General features: G+C 34.9%; 1 protein-coding gene across 1 annotated transcript in view; it reads left to right on the top strand.

Moving 5' to 3' along the window:
- The window catches only part of LOC145671196 (116 kDa U5 small nuclear ribonucleoprotein component), a 102,143-nt gene that overhangs the window by 33,031 nt on the left and 45,386 nt on the right, over positions 1-23,726 (top strand). Inside the window, exons 6-11 of the mRNA XM_081740047.1 lie at positions 5,611-5,735; positions 8,155-8,346; positions 10,375-10,465; positions 16,761-16,896; positions 19,059-19,186; positions 23,128-23,321. Of these exons, the coding sequence (XP_081596173.1) occupies positions 5,611-5,735; positions 8,155-8,346; positions 10,375-10,465; positions 16,761-16,896; positions 19,059-19,186; positions 23,128-23,321 (866 nt within the window). The remainder of the gene's footprint in view (positions 1-5,610; positions 5,736-8,154; positions 8,347-10,374; positions 10,466-16,760; positions 16,897-19,058; positions 19,187-23,127; positions 23,322-23,726) is intronic.

The following is a 23,726-nucleotide window of genomic DNA, read 5'->3' as shown; positions in this document are numbered from 1 at the left end:
AATATGAAAGTAGTGTTTATTTTATCGTGAAAAGTAAAGTAAAGTGTAAGTACCGTATAAACTTTTGACGTAATAGTTAGACGTGGAAAATTTATACGGTATCTTAATGCTCTTTTCCAGTAGAATTTCACTGGATGATGATATGCATTTTCAAATTCTCGAATTTGATGGATTTCCGATTAGCACTGACAATGGCTTATTTTTGGAGAAACTCCTTTCTGCATCGCAAGGTGTTACAGGGACATACTTAAAACAAGTCAAATAACTTGTGTCAAGTACTATTTTACTGCTGTTCATTTCAACTTATTTGTGCAAAGAATGTCAGAAATTGTAAATGGTAAAAATTCAGGGTTTCGTTGAAACACACTGGGTAATATACTTATGAGCAATGTGTGAAACACGTCTATGATATACTTCGGTATTACTTCGGGCCCAAATCTGACATAAAACTAAAATGGTTCAAATATACTTTATATGACCAATAAAACATCATATTTTCGTGTTTACAGGTGTCAGAAATGTGTTTATATTTAGTTAGGCATGTAAAAAATTGCCAAGATGAAAAGATAAGATGTCATAGAAATCTGAGCCGTAATTACCACAGTGCTGTACGAAATAGATATAGGGTTACGGTTCGGTCAGTAATAAAGCTTAATGTGGTGTGCGAAATCACGATTTTAATCTCAGTTCTTATGATGTAAGCTTTGTAGAGTTCCTTTGTAGTCATATGGCCAACACACATATTTTCAGTATACAGTGATTCGATCTTACCAGAAGTATACCTCCTTAGATATAAAACCGAATAGTGGTTAGAATCCCATAGTAAGAAATAGATTTCGTCTTCCATAATGTGAGTGTTGTTTATACATTCAAGGTACAAAGTAAAATGAACATTATGTTCCTTCACTTATTTAATGCCCTTATTAACTCAGAAGATATTTAGCGTGGTACTTACAGTTTTGGAAACAATCTATTTAAAGAACGGTGCTCTTTGTACGCTAAAAGAAACGAAGAAGAAATATGATGATGGATTGGTGGAAAGAAGTGGATGGAAATATAAGTGACTTGGGAAAAACAATTTTGTTTTATTTGTCTGCCATAAAACCGATAGGGTACGAAATAGGATCGAACTCACTTCACAAAGCATTCTGGTGTATGCACTGAGTCACTATGGCACAATGTATCGCATTTATGTATCAACATTAGGATAATATAATTTCACAGTATCCTACAATATGCGGTAAAATCAAAGCACAGAACTTACAAATATCTATCATAATAGTACACGACTACTATAAATGATTCATTTGTTTTCAAAACGATATATTTTCAAAAGTATTACACGTACAAACATGAGAGATATATTAAAATAACCTTAAACTCGCCGAATTTGTATTGTGTATTCTAGGTGGCAGCACGAAAATCTTTGAAATGAAATTTTCCAGTTTAACGTGTCTCAATTGTGCCCTTTAGGCTAAGGGAGACGGTGACTAAGGGAAGTGAATGATGATGGAAGAATTGGTGGAATGATAATGCGGGAGGAAACATGAGTTCCCGAGAAAATCCATAAACACGATGTTGTTCACCACTAATTGACGTGGCCGGGGATCGAACCAGGGACCCCACGCATCAGAAGTAAGCGCTGTCACTGAGCTACCGTGGCCGCATGTGGCAGCACGAGTTTAGTACCTATCCAAAATATAGGTACAGCATTGGAGGATAATGATTTCACCGTCAAGTAGCTATTCAGCGATAAAGCAAATTTCCATTTATCCAAGAACGTGAACATCATAACGTACGATTCTGGGGCACAGAAAATCCGCATGCAATTGTGTATGTATGCAGTTGAAAGAGATTCGCCAAAAGTGAACGTTTCCTGGGCATTGTCACAGACAAAAGTGATGGGCCATTTTTCTCCTCTGAGAAAACTGTGATCGGTATAAGTTACCTGGATATGTTGCAGTTGTGGTTGTTTTCGTAACTGGCTGCTGATTCAAGGGATTTTATCTTCCAAGAAGACGGAGCAACCCTGATTAGAACATACAAGTTCGTAAATACCTATAAACGATGAACTTCTGCATCGCTAAATTGGGCGTGTTGGTAGGGATGACGTAGCTTTGTTCCCTTGGCTCCCCAGATCATCTGATCTAACACCCTGTGACTTCTTCCTTTGAGGGTACAGTAAGGACCTTGTTTACATACCCCTACTATCACAAAAATTAGTCGAGCGCAGGAAACGCATCAATTCTGTAGTGGAGACCATTGATAGGATGACGGTACAAAATGTGAGGAACGAGGTCGATTACCGTCTGGACGTGTGTTGTCTGCCAAAGGGGCACGTTTAGAACTTTGTAGAGGGTGTAGAAAACTTTTGTACGTGTAATACTTTTGAAAATATAGCCTTTTGAAAACGAATGCATCATTTGTGGTAGCCCTGCATAATAATGATACTACACTACACTATTATCTTGCAACAGTATGCGTACTAGGGTAATTTTCTATAGGTCTTCGCTCATCATAGTTATTTTTCAGGTATCATTGATACAGCAGTATGACTGAAGTGGCAGGATTACTGAAAGAGCATCTTTTCACTAATCTGCTGCATTACGTGGGTTTGACATTTTCCGCCAGGTCTGAAAGCATCGAACTTTTATGGGCAGTAGTTGAACATATACGTTTTATTCGCTTAAGGCAAGCTGCCATGTCCAGACATCATAAACAAAGTTGTGAATGCATTTTTCTCTTGTTGTAGTTCACTAAATACTTTTCATCACTATACCATATATCACGGTTACATGACTGCCGGCGCGTCTATGTCCAGAGTAGTGAAGATACACCCGTACATCCTCCAGTGAGAAACAGTGCATGGCAATACTCATTCTCAAATAGCCAGGGTTGTGTTTAAATGTTCAAGTTAGCGTTCACGGTGAATGACATTTCATAGTGACCTTATATGTTTCCATGTAATTTCATAATTTTCGGTAAACTAACATTGCGTTGTTGAGCCCCATTAAGTGACACTGTGAAGAATGTGGTGACAGTAGCTGCAGGAGCAATCTTAACATCTTCCACAGTGTAGTGTCACATTAGGACAAGACATTTTTGTATCTTTTTACTACGAGTAGCGTAGCCCAATTTTCAAATTATCTACTGATACCAAACTACAGTATAGTTAACAAAATCTATTAGCTTAAGCATGTACGCTGGGTACTAGATCAAGTTGATACGTCAATACTGTTACCAAGAAGACGATACAGCTTTTCATTTAACCCCTTAAATACATTGGAATGTAGTAGAAAATCGATATTGTAAGTTAATTCGGGATATGTGTTGAAATATAGACGTGTTCAAATTATTAGACTCAAGATTCAATATCTGAATATTTTACTGCTCTTCCAACATTACGTGACAAAATGCATTCGAACTTAGTCCAAATTATTGCTTTGTAACTCTCCTAATTTCTAGTGGGTATAGCACATGGTTTTCAATATCGATAAAACAAATGCGTACGTGACATTCAAATATAATTACTATACAGTGTGTATATCCAAATTGGAAACAAAAATGTATTGGAATATTTACAAGAAAATGATCTCTAACACAAAGATTACTATTTCGTATGGATTTCCTTATTCTTTATTAAGTCTTTTATCCTTCGTGGCATGCTATGTACGAGTTTAACACATTTTACCTTCAATTCAGCACCATGATACCACAAATTGTTGATCTCCTTGATCAATTGATGTTTGATTGTAATGTGCTTCTTCTTCAGCTTTTTCTTCATGAAGCTCCAACGGTCTTCAATTGGGTTCATATCAGGACTGTTGCCTGGCCACGGAAGGACACTAATTTCGTTGTCCTCGAAGAATTTTGTCACAACTTTGACCTGGTGGCGTGGGATTACATCATGCATAAAGATGAAATGTGCGTCATCAAACCAAACTACAATCTGTGGAAGCAGTTCTTCTTGAAGAACATATAGGTATTGGTCGTGCTTCATTGTTCCCTCTACTGTTTACAGTCTGTCAGGCCCGAAGACAGGCATCACACCACAGACCGTGACTGAAGTAGGATGCTTCATGGTTTGTTGGAGACATTCCAACTTGAATTCCTTAGGTCGACGTCACACATACTGTGAACATTCATCAGACACGAAGACACGTGATTCATCACTAAAAGAGGCTACTCCAATCATCAGCAGTTCAATGTTCTAGGTCTCGTGCCCATTCGAGGCGCTTCTTTGCCATGATTGGAGTAATTTTTGCTTTCTTTCGTGGCCTGCATGCTTTTATTCCCTCAACACAAAGAATCCCTTCGAACACTTTCAGGCGAAATGTCTACACCATACTCAGCCATTTTAATGCTTTAATCTCTAGAAGTTGGGTTTTCTGTTTCCCAGAGCCAATCTTTTTAGTTTTCTGATACCTCTTAGCGATAGCTTTGGTTTTCGCCCACACTTCCCAACCCTATTTTGCTTATATATTTGCTTCTTGCTCATTGCAACAGAGTGTCTACTCACAGATTTTTGCCCTGCCCTAACTCTAGTAGCAATTTGTTGTTGTGTATATCTTCCTTCCGTCAGAAGTGTTTTATAACTTGTCACTTTACGCGGAGGAAGGTTTGTATCTTTTCCGATTAATACACAAATAAACATGTCACGATCATTTTAAACTGGCACATTCGAACTGTCAAACGCTTTGAATGCCATAACTGCTTACTATTGCAACCACAACATTTCAGACTGTAACTTGTTGATAGAAACCACAATAGTTGTCTACAATTGAAACTACACTTTCAGAACTCCCTCCTCCCACTAATACCATTTGCTGTTCAACAGTGATATCACCACTTCAACTATACAGTAAACAAATGAAGGACCCTCTATTGGTGGTTTAACCATTAAGTTACATGTTCTAGAACTCCGAAATTAGGGTTGCAACATCAACTTTGCATTTTTCGAGCGCGAGTCTAATAATTTGAACACGTCTGTAACTTCAAGTAATTAAAACCTTCTAAAAGCATTAAATTTATTGCTTTTTTTAAAAAAAAAAAAAAAAAAAAAAGAAGCACACGCTGTTGAAATGCTTAAAAGCAGTTGTTGTACATGAGACGCATTTGAACATTCATAAGATGGAAGGAAGCAATTCTGAAAAGAACATTAAATATTGTACGAGATAAAATAAGAATGTAACTAAACTATACTTTGATGAACGAACGTTTAACTTGGTTCCTATACATGTTTATTCAACTCAACATTGTAAAGTAAGACTGTTGATTGAAACAAATTAGAGACACACGGTGATACAGTAGCAGAACACTCATTTATACTCCAATCCCAGCTCATGTGAGTTTGTGATGTACATCATAATATCCGTAGACTTTTCAGTCTTCTTCCGTTTCTTACACTTATTTATTGTTATTTACTTTCATTTATAATCCATTTCTTTTAGCCTCTATAAGACATGATCGTGGGGGTTAAATTAAAATGTTCCATTTTATTTCCAAATGAATTCTTTCTGTTAAAGTTTAAACGAAGTTGAAATACAATACTTAGAATTGACATTTTCTGTAACTGATTACTTGAGTCCTGAAATAAATGTTCTTTTACAGGAGAGAGTTGCTATTACTGTTTGCATTAATAAGATAGATCGATTAATGTTGGAATTGAAGTTACCACCTCAAGATGCATATTATAAATTGAGGCATATTGTTGAAGAAATAAACGGCCTTCTAAGGTATGTGTTAGCTGTTTACTTTTTTATATTGACTGAGAGTGTATAAAGAGGCAAATTCATTAGTGTGAAGTCTCTCTGTCCTCATCCAACTGTGTGAACTTGGTGGACAATACGGTATCCATGAATTTGCGAGAGGTTTTTTCTGGTTTTAGTATTGTCTTCATTCTGAACCTACATTTACTATTAATCTGCAGAATACAACTGCTATATAAGGGTAAAAGACTTCTTATTATGTAGCGTGTGTTAGATCGTGTTTCGCAAGGTAACATTTCTTTAAGGTTCCTTTGATTATTTTTTCTTTCTTTATGAAGGTGGTTCAATAAATGTAACAGGACCTCTCCTATTGCGCAAACTAATTCAACTTTATACATACAAACAAAGTATTACCGATCCTGATACAGATTATTTTTCTGCGAGGCTAGAGGAAACTCATATAAATTTTCCATACTTGTCTAAACATTGTATCTATGTACTAAAAACACTTGTTGTGCTCAGAGACATGATATGTATCTTGCTTAACTTTGTCAGTTGTGAATTTGCAGCCATCAGGATGTCCTTTCAGCCTTTCAGTCTTACGGACGTAATACAACATAATGCCGAGTTGTTGAAATCCCCCCCCCCCCCAAAAAAAAGTGCGCTTGATACACGAGAAGCGAAATTTGAGGTAAGATAGGACAATTTCCCTCCAAATAATCGCTTTTTTGAAATTTGATACTCCCTAGAGCGGCCTCGGCGACAGGCGAAAGTTCGGTTTAGTTTGGTTCGTGTTTATACTCTGTACGCTAAAAGAAAGTAAACAGAAATGCAAGTAAATGACGGTAGAATAGTAAATTCTTGGAGATAGTTCCAGAAGATGAAGAACCAGGAAAAGTCGGCGGACATGTTTACCAAGAGGTAGTATGACCTAGGATAAGAGTAGGGACTCTTTGAGTCTTTTGAAATGCAAAATTAAAGTAATTTAGTGATAGTTTAGCAAAGACGTACTTTCGGACGTATTCATTTGTATGTCATATTCGATCTTCTAACTTGACAGCTTTCTATAATATGTTTTTTTCATTCAATGACAAAACATGACTTGAACAATGTACTAAACTAAACATTCTTGTAAAAGAAAAAAATCTATAGTAACTCATACAAAATACTAATTACCGAATATGAAGGTAGGATTGAAGAAACTTAGTGCGCAGTGTTTGAAGAAAGAACGTTTTATAGGTTTGTTTTAGTGATTATAGTTTCATTATTAAGAGAGCAAATAAGCTTATGTAAGATTATTCTTCGATTATAATTTTTTCATTATGTTTGCGTGGTATGAATTTTCTTAAAACAATTGAATTTTGAGTTTTTGTTGGCGTCCTTATGGAATCTCGAAGTTATGAGAGACGGAACCTGGTATTCACGTGAACTACGAGCTACAACTAGGGCTTGAATCCGCTACAGTTGGCACAAACCATCATGCAGGGCCAACTCTTACAAGATAGGTCATTTCCCACCACACTGTATCGCCTCCAGGAAAGCTGGAACATATGATCATACTACCAGGCCCGCTTTCTAAACCTATGGTAGATGAGATCGAAAAAATAAGAGAATAGGATAGCCAGAAGAACACAAGCTATAAACGTAGATCTAATGTAACTGACGGGAAACTTGGTGGGACGCAGTATACTCTTAATAATAACGTATATGACCTAAGACTTAAGATGTTTGATTTCAGTGAATATTGCTCGTTAAAATTTAAATGAACATTTAGTTTATTTCTGCTTCTATGTGCATTAAAGTCTAGCTTCTAAGAGAAAGTAACAGTACTACTCCAGCATAAGTATATAATATAATTGAAAAATTCAGAGTGAAAAATGTTCGACTGGACCAGGAATGGAAACAATTAAGAGGAATGAAATGGAAACATGATGATAAAGTTAGGATATACTAGCAATGTTTGAGGCAGTCAAAATTAGAAGAAACCAACTTGATTTAAAAAAAAAAAAAAATAAATAAAAATAAATAAATAAAATAAAAGAAAGAAAAGGTATTAATTGCATGATAGAAACAAAGACAAGGATGGATATGAAAAATATAGCAGTTAATGGACCGTATTATGAAAGGGGTAAATGCTATGACAAGGCGAAGATTAATTAATTAGAGTGTAATGTTCCTTGTCAGCTCTGAACCTATATGTGACAGGCCCGACTGCTTAAAGTGGTATTCGAACAACTACGTGGGTTTTTATGCAAAGCTTAGTAACTTTACTGGAGATTAAACCTACAGGCGATAGCCATTTTAAGACGGAATTATTAATGTGAGCGTAATGTGAGTTTCCTGTATGTTATCTGCCAATAATAATAGAATGATGTTAGTATTATTAGTACAAATAATAATTCAGGAAACTCAATAAAGATTTTCATATCAATTATTTTATTTTCAGTCTTTACTCTGATGAGGAGAATCCCAAAGTGGTATCACCTATACTTGGAAATGTATGTTTCGCTAGTTCCCAATACTCGGTGTGCTTTACGTTAAAGTCCTTTGCAAATACATATGCTGAAACATATGAAGGTGTCAACGTACACGAATTCGCCAGGAGGCTCTGGGGAGATATTTACTTCAACAGTAAAACGTAAGTATACCAATGATCATTCGGGAATGCATGAATAAGTGTATTTAATAACGATTTATTATTAGTGATAGTTATGAAGCCAGAAAATGTTTTAGGAGTAGTAACTATGCAAAATATTGAAACGATGTAATCAGTATCTTATTTGTCGTCATGTGTGGTGTGAGTTGCGGCGTACCTGTATTTACAAATGTGCGTTGACTGCAAAAACAAGCAGCTCTATATTAATAGTATTTCAGTGTAGTGTTTAATAGTAATAAAAATATAGATGTCGATAACTTACAAGTTTATTTACCAATCTAACATATTAGACCTAAGTGTGTTGCTTATTGTTGAGCTGATGTTAAAGAGATTAGTAGAAATACACACTTTTGTACTTGTGTTTCTAGAGGATGTGAAATGCAATATATTTACGTCTACAGCTTAATCATATAACGAAAGGAATCGTATGAGGTTAACTACAGCTAAAATATACTAATAAGAAGACATAGTAACTACTAACTTTTCGTTATTTTAAAGCTTTTACAAATACTTATCATCAATTTAATGGAAACACCTGAAAAAGTACTATTTACCAGATTAGTATGGCATTGGGCCACTTTTCGCCCTCAAAACAGTTCTGATGCGACTTGGAAGGTAATCATAGAGGTCGGGAATGGTAGCAAGTGAAATATTACACCAGTCCGCGTGCAGTGCATCACTCAGTTTCGTGAGAGAACAGAGGCGGAAATCCGAAATAGACCACATATGTTCAATTATGTTTAGATCCGGAGATTGAGCGAGCCAGAAAATGTATTCAACTTCATCACTGTGTTTCTCAAACTACGTTGCAGCAGTTCCAGCTATATGAATGGGCGCATTTTCATGTTGAAATAACTCGCCATTGCTAAGAAATAACATATGACCATAGGAGGCACCTTGTCCCTTAAAATGACCACATAATCACGGACAGTGACGCGGATGGTGAAAGTCAGCAAGGACTCACTGAAATACAGGACATTGCGACCCACAGCATCATGGAGCTTTGTTTGTGTTTCACAGATAGGCGAAGGCGTTGCAAATTATATTCTTGTTTGGACGTCCGCCACACACAAACACGGTCCATGGCTTGAAATAAGGTGAGCTGTGGCTCGTCTTGCCGTATCACACGTTTCCAGTCATCAGGAATCCATGTTGAGTTTCGCCTCACCATTGTGTCGTGTTAAAGCGTATTGGTCCCTTATTAGCAGTTTCGTCATGCAACCCAACCCGTATGTTCATCATATAACTCACGGCTGACTGTGATTGTTGATACATGTTGTTGGAGGTGCTGCTTTAGTTTCTCCGTCCTCCACCACAGTCGCACGACGATTTTGAGTGAGAATCCGCTTTAGTGCTCGGCGGGATCTGTAACTGAAACTTTTCTTCCGATCACTGTTCCTGTTTGCCTATGTGGTTTTGCCGTGAGATTTATACCGGTATCAGTTGTGTAGACTAACAAATTAAAAATGTGAATTCAGTTATAATGTAGTATCCAACATGGATTTTCCCGCATGTGCATGATGCTGGTATGATTTGGTAGTACATAGTTGATACCGGCAAAATGAATTTGTGGTGGTTTCGAGAAAGTAGAAATTTTGATGTGGCGATATAAGAAGATTACAGCATAGTTTCGCAAAAAAATTATCCTGGATTAGTATCTGCGTAATATCGAGACACTTGTACCAGGTAAGATTTTTATATTATAGATATACATATTTTTTTCATTTAGGGGCCGCGGTGGCTCAGTGGTAGAGCGTTCACCTCTGGTGCATGGGGTCCCTGGTTCGATCCCAGCTCGCGCCAAGTGGACTTTGTGGTGGACAAACACCGTGTGTGTGTGGGTTTTCTCGAGGCTCTGCCATTTCTTCCCACTTTCTTCATTCCACCATTTCATTCATTTCTCATAATCACGATCTCCTTTAGCCAACTCGGCATATCCGTGGGATGTAAAACTCAGATTTAATTTTCTTTTTTCATTTTTAAAGACGCACTTTTTATTGGTTTTTCTAGGAGAAAATTTACCAAGAAACCTCCCCATGGTTCAGCACAGCGAAGTTTTGTTGAATTTATTTTAGAGCCACTGTATAAAATGTTTGCACAGGTAAGCTTTTCACAGTTCGTATTTATTTTCTTTGTGTATAGTAACTTCTCTTTTTTTCTTACATACTCTACAGGTTTTGTATTAGTATTTTTTTAAAGTTTAAACAAAAAAATGTATCATTATTTGTTTGAAAGATATAATGAATTAGTTACAGTATACAGTTATAATTTTAAGAGTGTAAAGTTTGAACCTATACTCTTGATCACGTCTATTAATAAGTCTAAAGAACCTAACATTTTGTAAGTAAAAACTAACTTAAAGTTTTCCAACAAAAGAGTAATCCTTATTATATATATTTCATATAATGTAGCTACTTATTAGGCATTCATTTTTTAAAAAGGATTAATGATATATTACTGATAAGTGAAATTACATAGTTTTCCCGACAATTAAAATCCAGAAATGGATGTTATGTTTCGTTTGCAGAATTGTGGAGCAATATAAGGCCTAAAATAAAAAGTAGTGACTACAATTGTATATTTCTTATCTGGCTTCACTGGCAGAGTAAATACCAATTACAGGGTTTCAACGTAATCGTCCGCCATGTCTGTGACTTTCTGGGACACCTGGGAAATGCACACCGTCAGCATGTCCATCGATGATTATCTGAAACCATCTTACGGCACCGAAGGAGAGCACAGTGTCTCAGTAGTAGAGCGCTTACCTCTTGTTCGTGGGGTCGTTGGTTCGATCGCCGGCCAAGTAAGTTTGTGGTGGACAACATCGTGCCCTTGAGTATTCTCGGGTACTCCCGTTTCTTCCCACATTCTCATTCCACCAATTCTCCCCTCATCATTCACTTGCCTTAATCATCCGTCTCCCCTAGCCTAAAGGGCATAATCGTGGGACGTTAAACTGATTTTTGTTAACACATGAGAAGAAAAGAAGAAGAAGAAGAAAAAATATTGAGCGAATTGCTAGTTGGGTCAGGTGTTTAACAAAAATTTGTTCAAATATAAGTAAAGAATTATTACTGTAATTATATAGTGATTTCAAAGTTTACCCTTAGGACTGCCTCAATGGCTAGCGCGTTCGCTTTTAATATCATTTACACGGATTAAATTGCTGCTGTAAGTACGATACTTCGGGTGCAAACTTCAACAGTGGTTCGGATTCCTTTTTGATAGTAAACATTTTTTTTCGATATCTAGGTGCTACAGAAGGCATAAAATACAACATAATGAATTTTCATCGTTAAATTTTCAAATATATGCAAGGCATTTTTCGTTAAGGTCAATAAGGAAGGAAACAATACCTGCTTTAGACATTATATTTATTCTTTAGTTAATTACTGTGATTAACCAAACACTGTTAAACCTACATCTTGCCGTAAGAAGTCAGCCAAATTGGAACGACAGTTTGTTCGTTAAGAAAGGGACAAGAACAATAATATTAAAATTCTTGATGTGCTTGGTAGGCGGTGATGCACGCGTTGAGAATAATTGTTTCGTGCAACTTGAATTAGTGCACGCTTGCTTTGATTTCATGTTTCCTTGGGGCATTGTTAGTTGATTGATGAATTTCAGTCACCTGCAACTTTTGTTTGATATGGCTCTCCCTCCTTCCTCTTCTGTTTTTGATCCAATCCTCAACTCAGAGCATAATAGGCGAATGAAAGTTCACGTAGGTTTTGGCTTTTTGTCTTTGATCTTTAGTCTCGTTTGATCTCAGCACATTTTGACAAAACAGTTAAGTAGGCCAACAATGACCTTCATGCCAATTTTGATCCAAATTGGTCAATGTTGGGTTTGGCTTTTGAGTTTAAAAATAAAAATTGACAGTTCACTTAAATAGATCATTAAAAACTTTCATTCCAATTGTACCTCATTTATTTCAAGCTGTTCGTAACACTTCATGTTAGTTCATGGTTTTTAACCTGGCTGAATTTGGTCGTTGGCCTTCACCGATCTTAACCAACACTTAAATAGACTATGACCATGCCAATTTTGGTGTAGATCGGTCCAGCATTTCATGGAAAATAGAAGTTCACGGTTAGAAAGTGACCAGATTTGGTCGTGGAACTTTATGAATTTTAGTTAATTTTTTTTACGTCATCTAAGTAGGTTATCAATCACCTACATGCCAATTTTGTCAATGTCTTTTTTGGTTTAAGTCAAATTTCCTTTTAGCTGTAATCTTTCTGTCAAATTTTGGTAGCCCCCCAATAGACCATTAATGATTTGCGTGCCGATTTTTACTCAAATTTGTCAAGCCCTTCTCGAGAAATAAAATAGCTCCCTCGTGGCTATGTGGATAGCGTATGCGTTTTTGATGCAGGTGGCCCGGATTCGATTTCCACGGGAGCTCATGTGGTTCTTATCTTAACGTAGGTCCACGTCTCATATAGCCTCGCTGCTGAAAGTGACGCTAAACTCAAATGAAGTCAAATCGAGAAATAAAATTTTACTTCGGCTTTTGCTTAGATTATGGTTTAAAATGCCGTTGTCCTTAACTGGTCTCAACCGAACTTGGCAGGCCAACTAAGCAGGGCATCACCAAATCTTTTAAATCATCACTCAGAAACAAAGATTACAGATAGAAATATTTCGCAGCTGAAGGTTCAAAGATATTTTGAAGAACTTGCCGCGGAGACATTAAAATACATAAGGAGAAACATTGAATTCATGACATTATATGTTCCAGCAACAAGTAATGTTGCGTTTCTTTCTTTCTCTTCTGTTTGAACTAATATTAGTAACCAGAAAACTCTACACGACGTAGTGATTTTTTATGTATTTATCACATTTTATTTATTAATATTTACAAGTGCATCTTTTGTAATTCTGACGGACCAAAAATACATAAGGTAGGAGAAACATAATAGTAATCAATAAAGTATATGTGTAGATGGTTCTTTTTATTTAAAAAAAAAAAATCATTGCCTGTTATTTCTTAGTAACACTGGTTTAGCATCATTTCTCAGAATGCATTTTATTCCAAAATGGAATGGGCTGTGGTGCCTCAGTTGTAGAGCGTTCACCTCTGGTGTGTGGGATCCTTGGGTCGATTCCATCTCACGCCAAGTGGGTTTTTTGATGGGTAAACACCGTGTGCGTAAGTTTTCTTTCTTGGGATTCTGTTTCGTCTCAATTTCTTCATTCCACTACTTCGCTCATCATCACCACTACCTCTCTTAACCTCGAAGCATAATCGTGGGTCGTTAAACGTTCCAAAATGTAAACATTTTAGTGACTTGAGTAAGTGTCTTCTGCTTGCAGTCGATCAAGACTAAAGAATTTTGAAAGTTTAGTGTTAATGTTCACCTGGTTAGGCGAGGAAAACCTTGAAGATAGATTTGGAACTCCTCGATTTCGTTACTTTAGAAACTAAGTTCATCATAAATACTAGCCGAAGTAGCTAACAAAGCACATAAGCAATGTTTGTCAAATATCTGTACTACAATATCTTCAACAAGGAATGTTAACAAGAGTTCATACAATTCTAATCTCGTAATGAGAGCAAGTCCATAAAATACACGTTACTGAGAGTCAATTAAATTTTCGTAACGGAGGCTCAGCGTTGTTTAACTTGTACTTTCTTAGTGTAAACATCATATCCCTTGATAAATGCTACAATAGAGAGTTTATACAGGTAAATGAAGCCCTCCGCGCTAGTCTAATAACTAGCTCGGACGCCATTGGTTCATGTGGTCCTGGCTTCGATTTCCCGTAAGAGAGCATCAAACACATTATGGTGGTTCGAGCCACGTCGTACATAGCCTCTGTACTGAAGAGGGACGCTAAACTTAAACAAACAAATGAAAGTCAGGCAAAGACTGTTTATAATGTAATTGTACATCTCTGTTTGCACTACAGTTGATATACTATATTGTTTACTTATGTCCGCGTACATAATTATTGTACTCATTGTACGGAATATATTATTATTTACCATAATACTGCTTATTTGTACTATTGCTACCACTTCAAAACACCAACAGAAAAAACATGTTTATGAATTGACTTCAAGATGGTTGTAGAATGTTCAGCCGAAATAATCGTCAAGGATAAATTAAGTTTACGCAGTAAATGATAAGAAGTCGTATTCTTTATTATGTGTATATTTAATTAAAAGCTTAGAATATGTGAGGCTAAATGTTGCTACTAATCCAACTTCACTCTTTCTGCTGTGTGAGTAACAACACTATATTGCTCTTTCCATTATTTTGAATTAAGTGATTGTATAGATGTGGCAGAAGTGGAATGATTCCGATTGTACGACATTGTGAGATGTATATTCGTACTTCTTTCATCGCAGTACATGTAAATAAAGGGTGATGTAAGAGCTACTAAACCTTATCGGAAGAACTTACTGTTCAGTCAGTGACAGTATAATAAACCAGTCGTTTGCAATAATGGCAATCTTGCTTTTAAGTACATTGTTTTAAACAAACCCAGGCATCTGAACAGGAAAGAATATTGGATATCTCAATTGCATTTTGTGGATGAAGGTACTAATGCATTGTTCATGAAACCAGCCTTTATTTAACAAACTTCCAGATACAACTTGTAAGTCCGATTTGCATTTGAATAATTAGTAACCAACAATGGGAAATAAAATAGGTCATTTCCGAATAACCTTGCGCTAGCCTATCTACACTTGGTTAAGTGATTATGAAAATCCCACCGATATTTGTGACCTAAAGGATATCAAGAAAGTATGTAAACAGTAATCGTAATTAGAATTGTTGTGACTAAAAGTAAATTTTCGCTGTTGGTGACAAAAAAAGTTGGATTCGTGATATAAGTACATGGATTATTGGTGTGAGCACATGTTCCTATGTGAAGCCTATGCCCTTGTGTACCTCGTTGCTGCAAAAAGAGTAAAACCACAAACGAACAAAATGTTCTTTACTTTTAAACTTTCGTTGTATGTATCTTAAGAAAATTTTCGAGAAGAACATTGGTTGAACAATTTTCATTATTTATACTTTTTATTTTTCTCTGTCTATTATTGATGAGATAAATAGTTTAGAAGCAACTACTAAAGTGAAACTTGACTGATAAATATGAAAAGTGATAATTTTTGTCCAAGAATGTATCATATGAGATAGCCGAATATTTGGACGTTAAAGCTGTTAATTCTAATTAAAATAATATAGGCCTATTCGGTGGTATTTGATTTTATTTGAAGTTTTTTTCAAGTTACTTCTGACCAGCGAAAAATGTTGGTAAAAGTGTAAGTGTTCGTAAAATCTTGATGAACACACATTTGTGGGTTATCATGTGTCACTCTCGTATATTATTCGTATTATATTCAAATCTAAATCCCCATTCATTACTCAGAGAGATTATACTACAAAAACAACTTTTTTTTTTTTTAATAAGCTTATGAATGTTTCTTTTGTGATTTTTTTATAGTTTGTTATTATTGTTATGCAATTGCAATCAAAGAAAAATTCTAAATATTGTTTCGTTTTAATAATGTTTACTATTGATAAAATACATCGAAATACCGTATTTTTTGGGAGGGGGGGCCCCACGCTTCTAAACCCCACGAGAGGCATTTACTGAAATCAGAAGTGTCTTTGGTATCTATTTATGTATAAATGGGTGAAAGCCAAAGTGGACTCATATAATTCTTATCTTTATTTACTTTTCTTACTGATATGCAAATTAAGTCGTCGTATTTCTTTAACTTGGACTAATAAAAATCGTAGTGAACTAACTTGGACTTAGTTAGTTCTTCTGTACTATGCAGTATATTGAAATTGTTCATATGTAATGCTGTATAATGTTTTCACTTGTGCAACTGCTTATCTTTTTGTCCTTCTCAAATGACTCTTGACAATTAGGCAATTAGGTTAAAAGTATGTAAAGATCAGTATAACATATCAGGAGTCCGTGAGTGAGTCGGCAGACGTATCGCATTTGTGGCCAATTAGTTCCGGTTTCGAGTTCAAATGGAGAACAATTTGTTTCGGATGTGTCGAGAAACTGTTTGAACTCCACTTTAAGTTTATGTGACCCCTTCCAGCATAACCCGGTTGTTGCATAATAACACGCAAGGTGAAACAAACTTATTTCTGTCCATATGTGACAATAATACAAGAGCAAATTATTTAAACCAAGAAAAGCAGATTTAAAGAAAAAAAGTTTTTTTGTTTTGTTTTTTTCAATAAAAACCGTGGTTTTTGCCAACCCTGCTTCTGATTTTGGAAAATAATAGTTGAGCTGTATTAAAGAAACTGTAAACGAAATCTACTATGCTTTGTTTAAAGTTATGTTTAGTGTATACGAAAAATCTAGTTAAGAAATAAACACAGATCTAATAGAAGAAACATTTTCTACTGCAGGTAGTTGGAGATGTTGATACTAGTTTACCAGGTGTGTTGGAAGAATTGGGAATAAGACTTACGAAAGACGAGATGAAAATAAATGTTCGTCCTCTTCTTCGTTTAATTTGCTCCAAATTTTTAGGCGATTTCAATGGTAAGTTCCATTTTATTGTGGTTAAATAATTGTGATCACAACACAAATTCAGTAATAAATCCATGAATTAATAGGCAATTATGTGTAAGTCGCTGTAATTTTGATTTTATCGACTCGGAAATTATTATACTTATTCATTGTTGCTGTATTTTGATAGTTCCTTGGTGATACTAAGTAAAAATCATATGGTAACAGTAAAGAAAATTACATGTTTTTGAAAAGAGCATTGTAATGACAACAAATTCTTATTCTAGATTTGATTTTCACTGGAAACTCACGTACTAAGTTGCAAATAGAAACATAGAACATGTTGATAAGGTGGGGATCATGGATAGGTTTTTGATGACACAGGGATTCATGCGTAATAATTGCTTATGACGGAGAAACTTTCTTGTGGTAGACAAATCATGATTTGGTAGAGAGATTGTGTAGGTACGTCATGTGCATTGGCGTATGTGGACTCACTCCTGTAGTAGCTTATTTTTGGAAGAATTTTTGTAGCCCATCAAAGGATTTTTATAGATAGAAGAGCGTAAGACTTTTTTTTTTTATCTATAATAAAAATGCCCAGATGTTAACAGCTTGGGTATTGATAGGTAATAAATTATTATGGTGTTGAAACCATTAGTTTTAATGCTGTTTACCTGAGAAGCCTTTAGTTAATACTGTAGTTAACTTGTTGGGATAGTATAAACATAGAAACATGCTGTTATTGAATTCTTTGGATTCATACATACAGTTATGGTATATATTTAGTTCTTGTCTTCTCTTGATCCTCCTTCGAGGAATAAAGTTTTAGAGTCGCAGCTTAATCAAGCCAAGGTCGACTATATCACTGATTATTGTTTTAAAATAAAAATGTATCATAAAATGGCCCGTCCAATATGGACGATTAGCCGGTCAACAGTTAACTTGTTTTTCAATTTATATAATGTATAGAAGGAAGAAAAGTGGCGCCAAACATAGTAACAATATTTGTAAAACACTAGAGATTGTAATAAAATGGAAAATGTACTAAAGTAAAAATTGTTTAAAGATAAAAAAATAATAAAAAAGGAGAGCAAAGCTCCCAGCTACTTTCTAGAATGGCGTTTCCATCTTCATATATTTAGTTAAACGCTTTAATAGTTACATGGATTTATTGAAGTGTTTCTAGGTTGCAACAAGTATTTAATCTGCTATTGTATTTGAGGTTACTACCAATTTACTTGTAACAGAACATAAAAATTAAACAAACATAGCAGACGAGATTAATGTTGAGTCCAATGGAATGGCAATAATGGGAAGGCAGTAGATAATCTCGAAAAAACACACAAATACGATGCAGCTCACTTCAGGTCCACATAGCGTGAGATTGATTCTAAGGTAAGGTGAGTACTCGATCACTAAGGCAGTATGAACCATTTAACTATGGCAGATGGACTAAGGCGGAGTGTAAAAATTAAAAATAGGATGTAAAAATTTCCCGAAAAAAAGTTTAAACTTTGTAATGAAGAATACTGTAATTTTTGAATACAATAGTGATGTATTACTAGTGATGTATATTAAAGGATCTTCCATTACCCCATAACAGCAAGCAACTGTATCATTTAACTTCGTTATATATATTAACATTTTATCAATTATTAAACAAATATAGTTTATTAACAAGCTAGAAGTTTCCGTAGAACAGAGAAGACGATTTTCAAGGTGAAATGTTTCTTAACAGGTTATTGAAAATTCATCCTCAATGTTGGGATTAAACGACTTTTATCAACTACTACTCCTATGAATTGATACTATTGTCACTCTACGATGAAACATTTACAAATGTTAATAGCAGAGACTATTTTTTCAAAAAATATCAATTAATAATTTACAAATGTAGAAGGATAAATTGTGCTACTTTTAATTAATTTTGTTTTCACATTAGGATACAATATTGTAGGACACGAGAAAGTCAGGAACAGATATACTAATTAATGATAATTTTAGTCTTTGGTACTCATCCTCCACTATAAAACATTCAATTAAAAAAATACTCCAATTTGTAATCTTGTGTAGACGAACTGGGCTTAATGTTTGTATCTTTGTAATTCATCCAAGGTAAATAAATTGAACTTGAAGAAGCGATTATTAAGCTTCGTTTGAACACGATATTAATTCTTAATTTATTTTTCCAGGTTTTGTAGATATGTGTATTCAGCATATACCTTCACCAGCTGACAATGCCAAGACTAAAGTGGAACACATTTATACAGGACCTTTAGAATCTGATTTAGCTGAGGATATGTGTAATTGTGATCCAGAAGTAAGACATTTAAGATTTATGTTCAGCTTACTGTTTGTATCCGTACTTTTAATTTATAGGGACAATGGTGGCTCAGTGGTAGAGTACCCACTTCTGGCGCGTGGGGTCCCTGGTTCGATCCCAGCTCCCACCAAGTGAACTTTATAGTGAACAATGTTGTCAGTGAGGTTTCTTGAGTTCTCTCGTTTCCTTCCACTTTCGTCATTCCACCATTACCATTCATCTCATCGTCACCACCTGCCCGAGCCTCAGTGCATAATCGTGGGACGTTATTGAACTGTCAATTTATGTACAATCTTGTACAAAAAACTTAATTCATCTATCTCCTTGAGAAGTCCTAAATTATAGTCTCCTGTCGGAATAAAATCAAGTAAATGTGGATCTTATTTACCCAATTCAGATCTTTCTTCAAACTAAACCATTATAGTTGACTACATATGGTTGCAAGAATATGAATTTTTAAAAAAGGAGATGCATGGACTTTTTTTTTTTGGGAACAAGACTGTTTGTCATACGTAGTTTTCCATCGTCGGTTTCTTATAGAGGTTTGAGAAAGTGGTTAGAGGTCTCATAATTACTAAAAATAAGTCATTGTCAAAATAAGGAATAAATTCCATATTCTCAAAATTGTTACTTAAAATGTTTCATGTAAATTACGAGCTGTTGAGCTGTCTTATTTATTTTTTATATATATTTTAAAATAGTTTTTTTTAGAAAATAGATTGAAAGTATTCTGTTATCAACTCTTTTCAAATCCTCAACACTCCGTCTCAACAGTAAATCCTAAGTGAGACAGGAAAGTTTACAAATGTAAATATTTAGCCAACATTTATGTAAATTGTAAGATTTTTTTTTTTTTTTTTTTTTTACGGGAAATACAAATCACAAAATAATAATAAATCAATTCCATCCAAGTTTATAAAAAGTGCAATCCGAGTGTAATGAAGTTTCTGGAAAAAACAAGGAATATTTTCTGTGGATGCAATTGTCTTAGACATTGCTGAATAATTTTCACTCTAATGTCTTCAATAGTTAACAAATCGTTAGCCAGATTAATTCGAAATAACCTAGGTTCTTATTGCAAGTGAAATAAGAATGATGAGTTTCTAAACTGAAGCGATGACTCAGGCACGAGATTCAAAAGTTCTAGTACTTTCAGCATGTAACAAACCGGCGTGATTTAGCTCTTTGCTTGAAAATCTCTAATAAAATAGGAGTAGATGATAATGTTAAGTGAACATGGCATATTTTGTGGGTCTTACTTATTTTTTGTTTACAATTAGTTTTATCAGAGAAAAATGGTAATTAAATAACAAGTTTTCATTTTTAATCTCATACAATCGAAGATAGAAGTAGCTTAATACAAAATAGTTGAGCGCATTTTAATAATATGTCTTTTTCCTTGCGTTCCATTTCTAGAATAGATAACGCTTCATCATAACCTATATTCTGACCCTATATTTTGCTACATGCACATTCCTAAAGTTATGATATGTATTGCCATCACATTAGACCTGAATGAATGCCAAACCTCAATCAGCCATCTTGTATATTTCACAATCATGTCGAACACGTGTTAGTCTACGGTGTACCGAGAACACCTCATTAAAGGCGTCTTCACAGACCATGAACAGATAGAGGCCGACTGTGGTTAATCACTGGTCACAGGCATCTCATATGAGATAAGTGAAAATGGCTCAGTTACTCCAGGTACAATGCAGAAGGTACCATATACAGTAGTAGATCAATACAGCATTCTGTTCTTTCTATAAAATATGGTGGCAAACGACTCACCATAATGCATCTAACACCCCAACTCTAGATATATCGATTTCATTTAATCTTGAGAACGTTTGAGTTGTACGTTGAATAATTGGCTAAATAAATAAATAAATAAATAAATAAATAAATAAATAAATAAATAATAATAATAATAATAATAATAATAATAATAATAATAATAATAATAATATAAAGATGTGATCCGATGAGTATGAGTAATATTTATTTTGGATGGAATTAGGATGTGATGCAGGCCGTACAAGGCATAGACTATAGATAACAAAGACAAAGCTAATTAGAAGTGACACTATACTAGTATGGGATGTGTTCATGTGGTATAATTTGAAGTTGCAAGTCCTTCTAAATATGTAATTGATTTATGTCTTGTACCTTGCACTGGTCGTTGTCATCATGCGAAGTTTATTTACTTTAGTTTCCAGCAGGAAGATCCACCATACCATCAAGTCCAAATTGGCTAGAACTAGTGTGAGGAACATTCGATAAGAATCCAATCGAGCAATTTTACCTGAGAATCTACACTAATAAACACCAGTAAACAGTGAGCATCTCTCCAAATGATATGGTTCATTTACCGTAAGAGGCTTTCGTTCTCTGTAAAATCAATGTTGCTCCATTTTTTGGACTTTAGAGCTTTTCTTTAGAGTTCCCTTTAGCCTTATTGCAAAATAGTTATAACAGTCTAATAGAAAGTAAAGTGATTGTAACAGTGCCAAGTCCAATAAAAATTATTGTTTAGTTTGTATCGTTTTTCTTTGTTCTTTTACGACCTCAAGAACACCGCAACTATTGCAGTTTTATGCATTGCGAACGTATATCCCAGGACTTCATATTTTATTTCCTCTTTTGCTAATTTATTGGAATAACGGTTTCCAATTATATTTTCACCTTGTTACTTTGCTTTCTTGAAGATCATCCCATTGTTGTTGTTGACTAACTCACCGAATCTTCGAGTTTTATTATCTTTCTTATAGAAGTTTGTTACATTTTGATTTAGTGTTTTCAGTTCCCTCACAATTCTTCAGTCCCTCATCCTTCACAAGAGCTGGAATCCACTTTTTCTGAAGGTAAACAACAATATAATACTCTTTTTAAAATAATTGTAAACGTCTTGCAGCGAAAATATTTGTAAATATTTTTCAAATTTGAGTTATTCCTACTTTAAAAAATGAAAACATCTTTTTACCTTATTGCAATTAAACTGTTTTTAAGAGAAACATCCAAATATATTAAATATTAAAAAAAAAGTTTCATTGTAGTCTCAGAAAATGATTTTAAAAATATATGAACCCTTGAGCAAGCTACAATCCTTTTCCTTACTAATTATATGTGGAAGTAATCCAAGTCTCTCGAAACTTCCGAGAAGCACTCCAAACACGTGATTAATAATTTTACAGGATATTTGGAAACAACATAAAACAATCGTGGGAAATGAATCTTCGCACGATAACATAAAGTAAATTATATACCAACATGGATGCACAGATGCGTAATTTCAGACCTATAGCCTGCCGAAAATGAGGAATAATGAAGCAAAGAATGATTGTTAAAGAACAAAATGTCGGATGAAGATCGGAGAAACGAACATAGTGGTTGCTTTGGGACTAGATTCCATTAATGCATCAGTGGATATGGAAAAGAGCCGACGACAAAATTAGCTTCGAGCCATAAAAAGAAATTCATGAGGTCTTCTACAAACAAAAAATTTGAATTTATAAACTGCCACGCATTCTATATTCAGTGGAACATTAATGGAATCTAGGCTCAAAATGTGTTCTTTTATCCGACCTTCAGCTCTCATTTCGTTTTCGACTTATAACTGTATTTTTATCGTTTCAACCAATGTTAGGTGGTCGCATTTGTATATCTCTGTTGATCTATGTATATATTGTATATCTCTGTTGATCTATGTATATATTCATGTTATCGTGTGAGAATTCATTTCCCAAAGTTTCTTGATGTTGTTTCGGAAACACCCTGTATATGTTTCCGGGTGACATAATTGTGTACCTTTTATTTTCTTGAAATCGATGATGATTAATATTTAAAGCTTATGCTTTTCGTAACTAGTTACATGAAAAATGTGTTTGCAGTTACATGGAGTAACTTACGTATCACGTGTGCTTTGTATTTTCTTTCAGGGACGCTTGATGGTGCATAGCACAAAAATGTATCCAACGGAGGATTGTACATTTTTCCAAGTGCTGGCTCGCGTGTTAAGTGGTACACTTCATGCGGGTCAAGAAGTGCGTGTCCTGGGAGAAAACTATACGCTTGCGGATGAAGAAGACTCTCGAGTACTGACGGTTGGAAGATTATGGATATATGAAGCTAGGTGAGAGAGAGTAAATTTCACACAAACCAGCAATACTTCGTACATTTAAATTGTTACGGTAGAGTTTAATGGGATAGGCCAGCCTTTTTCCATGCAAACCGTATCATTAATTACACCTGAACCTCCGTATATTGTGTATTAATAAGTGTATTTTTACAACCGTTTTGATATAGAATTGTGTTTCTGAAATGAAATCTTGAGTTTAACGTCCTACGGTTATATTATCTTTAGTTTAAACCAGAGGATAAATAGAAGTGAATGATTGTGTTGCACATCAAAAACTTACGAGACCTGGGATCGAACTAGGGACTTCTTAGACCAGAGGTGAATGCTTTACTACTAATCCTACTTTCGCCCCTTCCACTACAATTGTATTATGTTTAGTATTATTTACAGAACTTAAAA

The sequence above is a fragment of the Thermobia domestica genome, chromosome 15 (assembly GCF_964235325.1).
Source record: "Thermobia domestica chromosome 15, izTheDome1.hap1.1, whole genome shotgun sequence".
In the NCBI taxonomy this organism is placed as follows: Eukaryota; Metazoa; Arthropoda; class Insecta; order Zygentoma; family Lepismatidae; genus Thermobia; species Thermobia domestica.
This window is presented reverse-complemented; position numbering and strand designations above follow the sequence as displayed.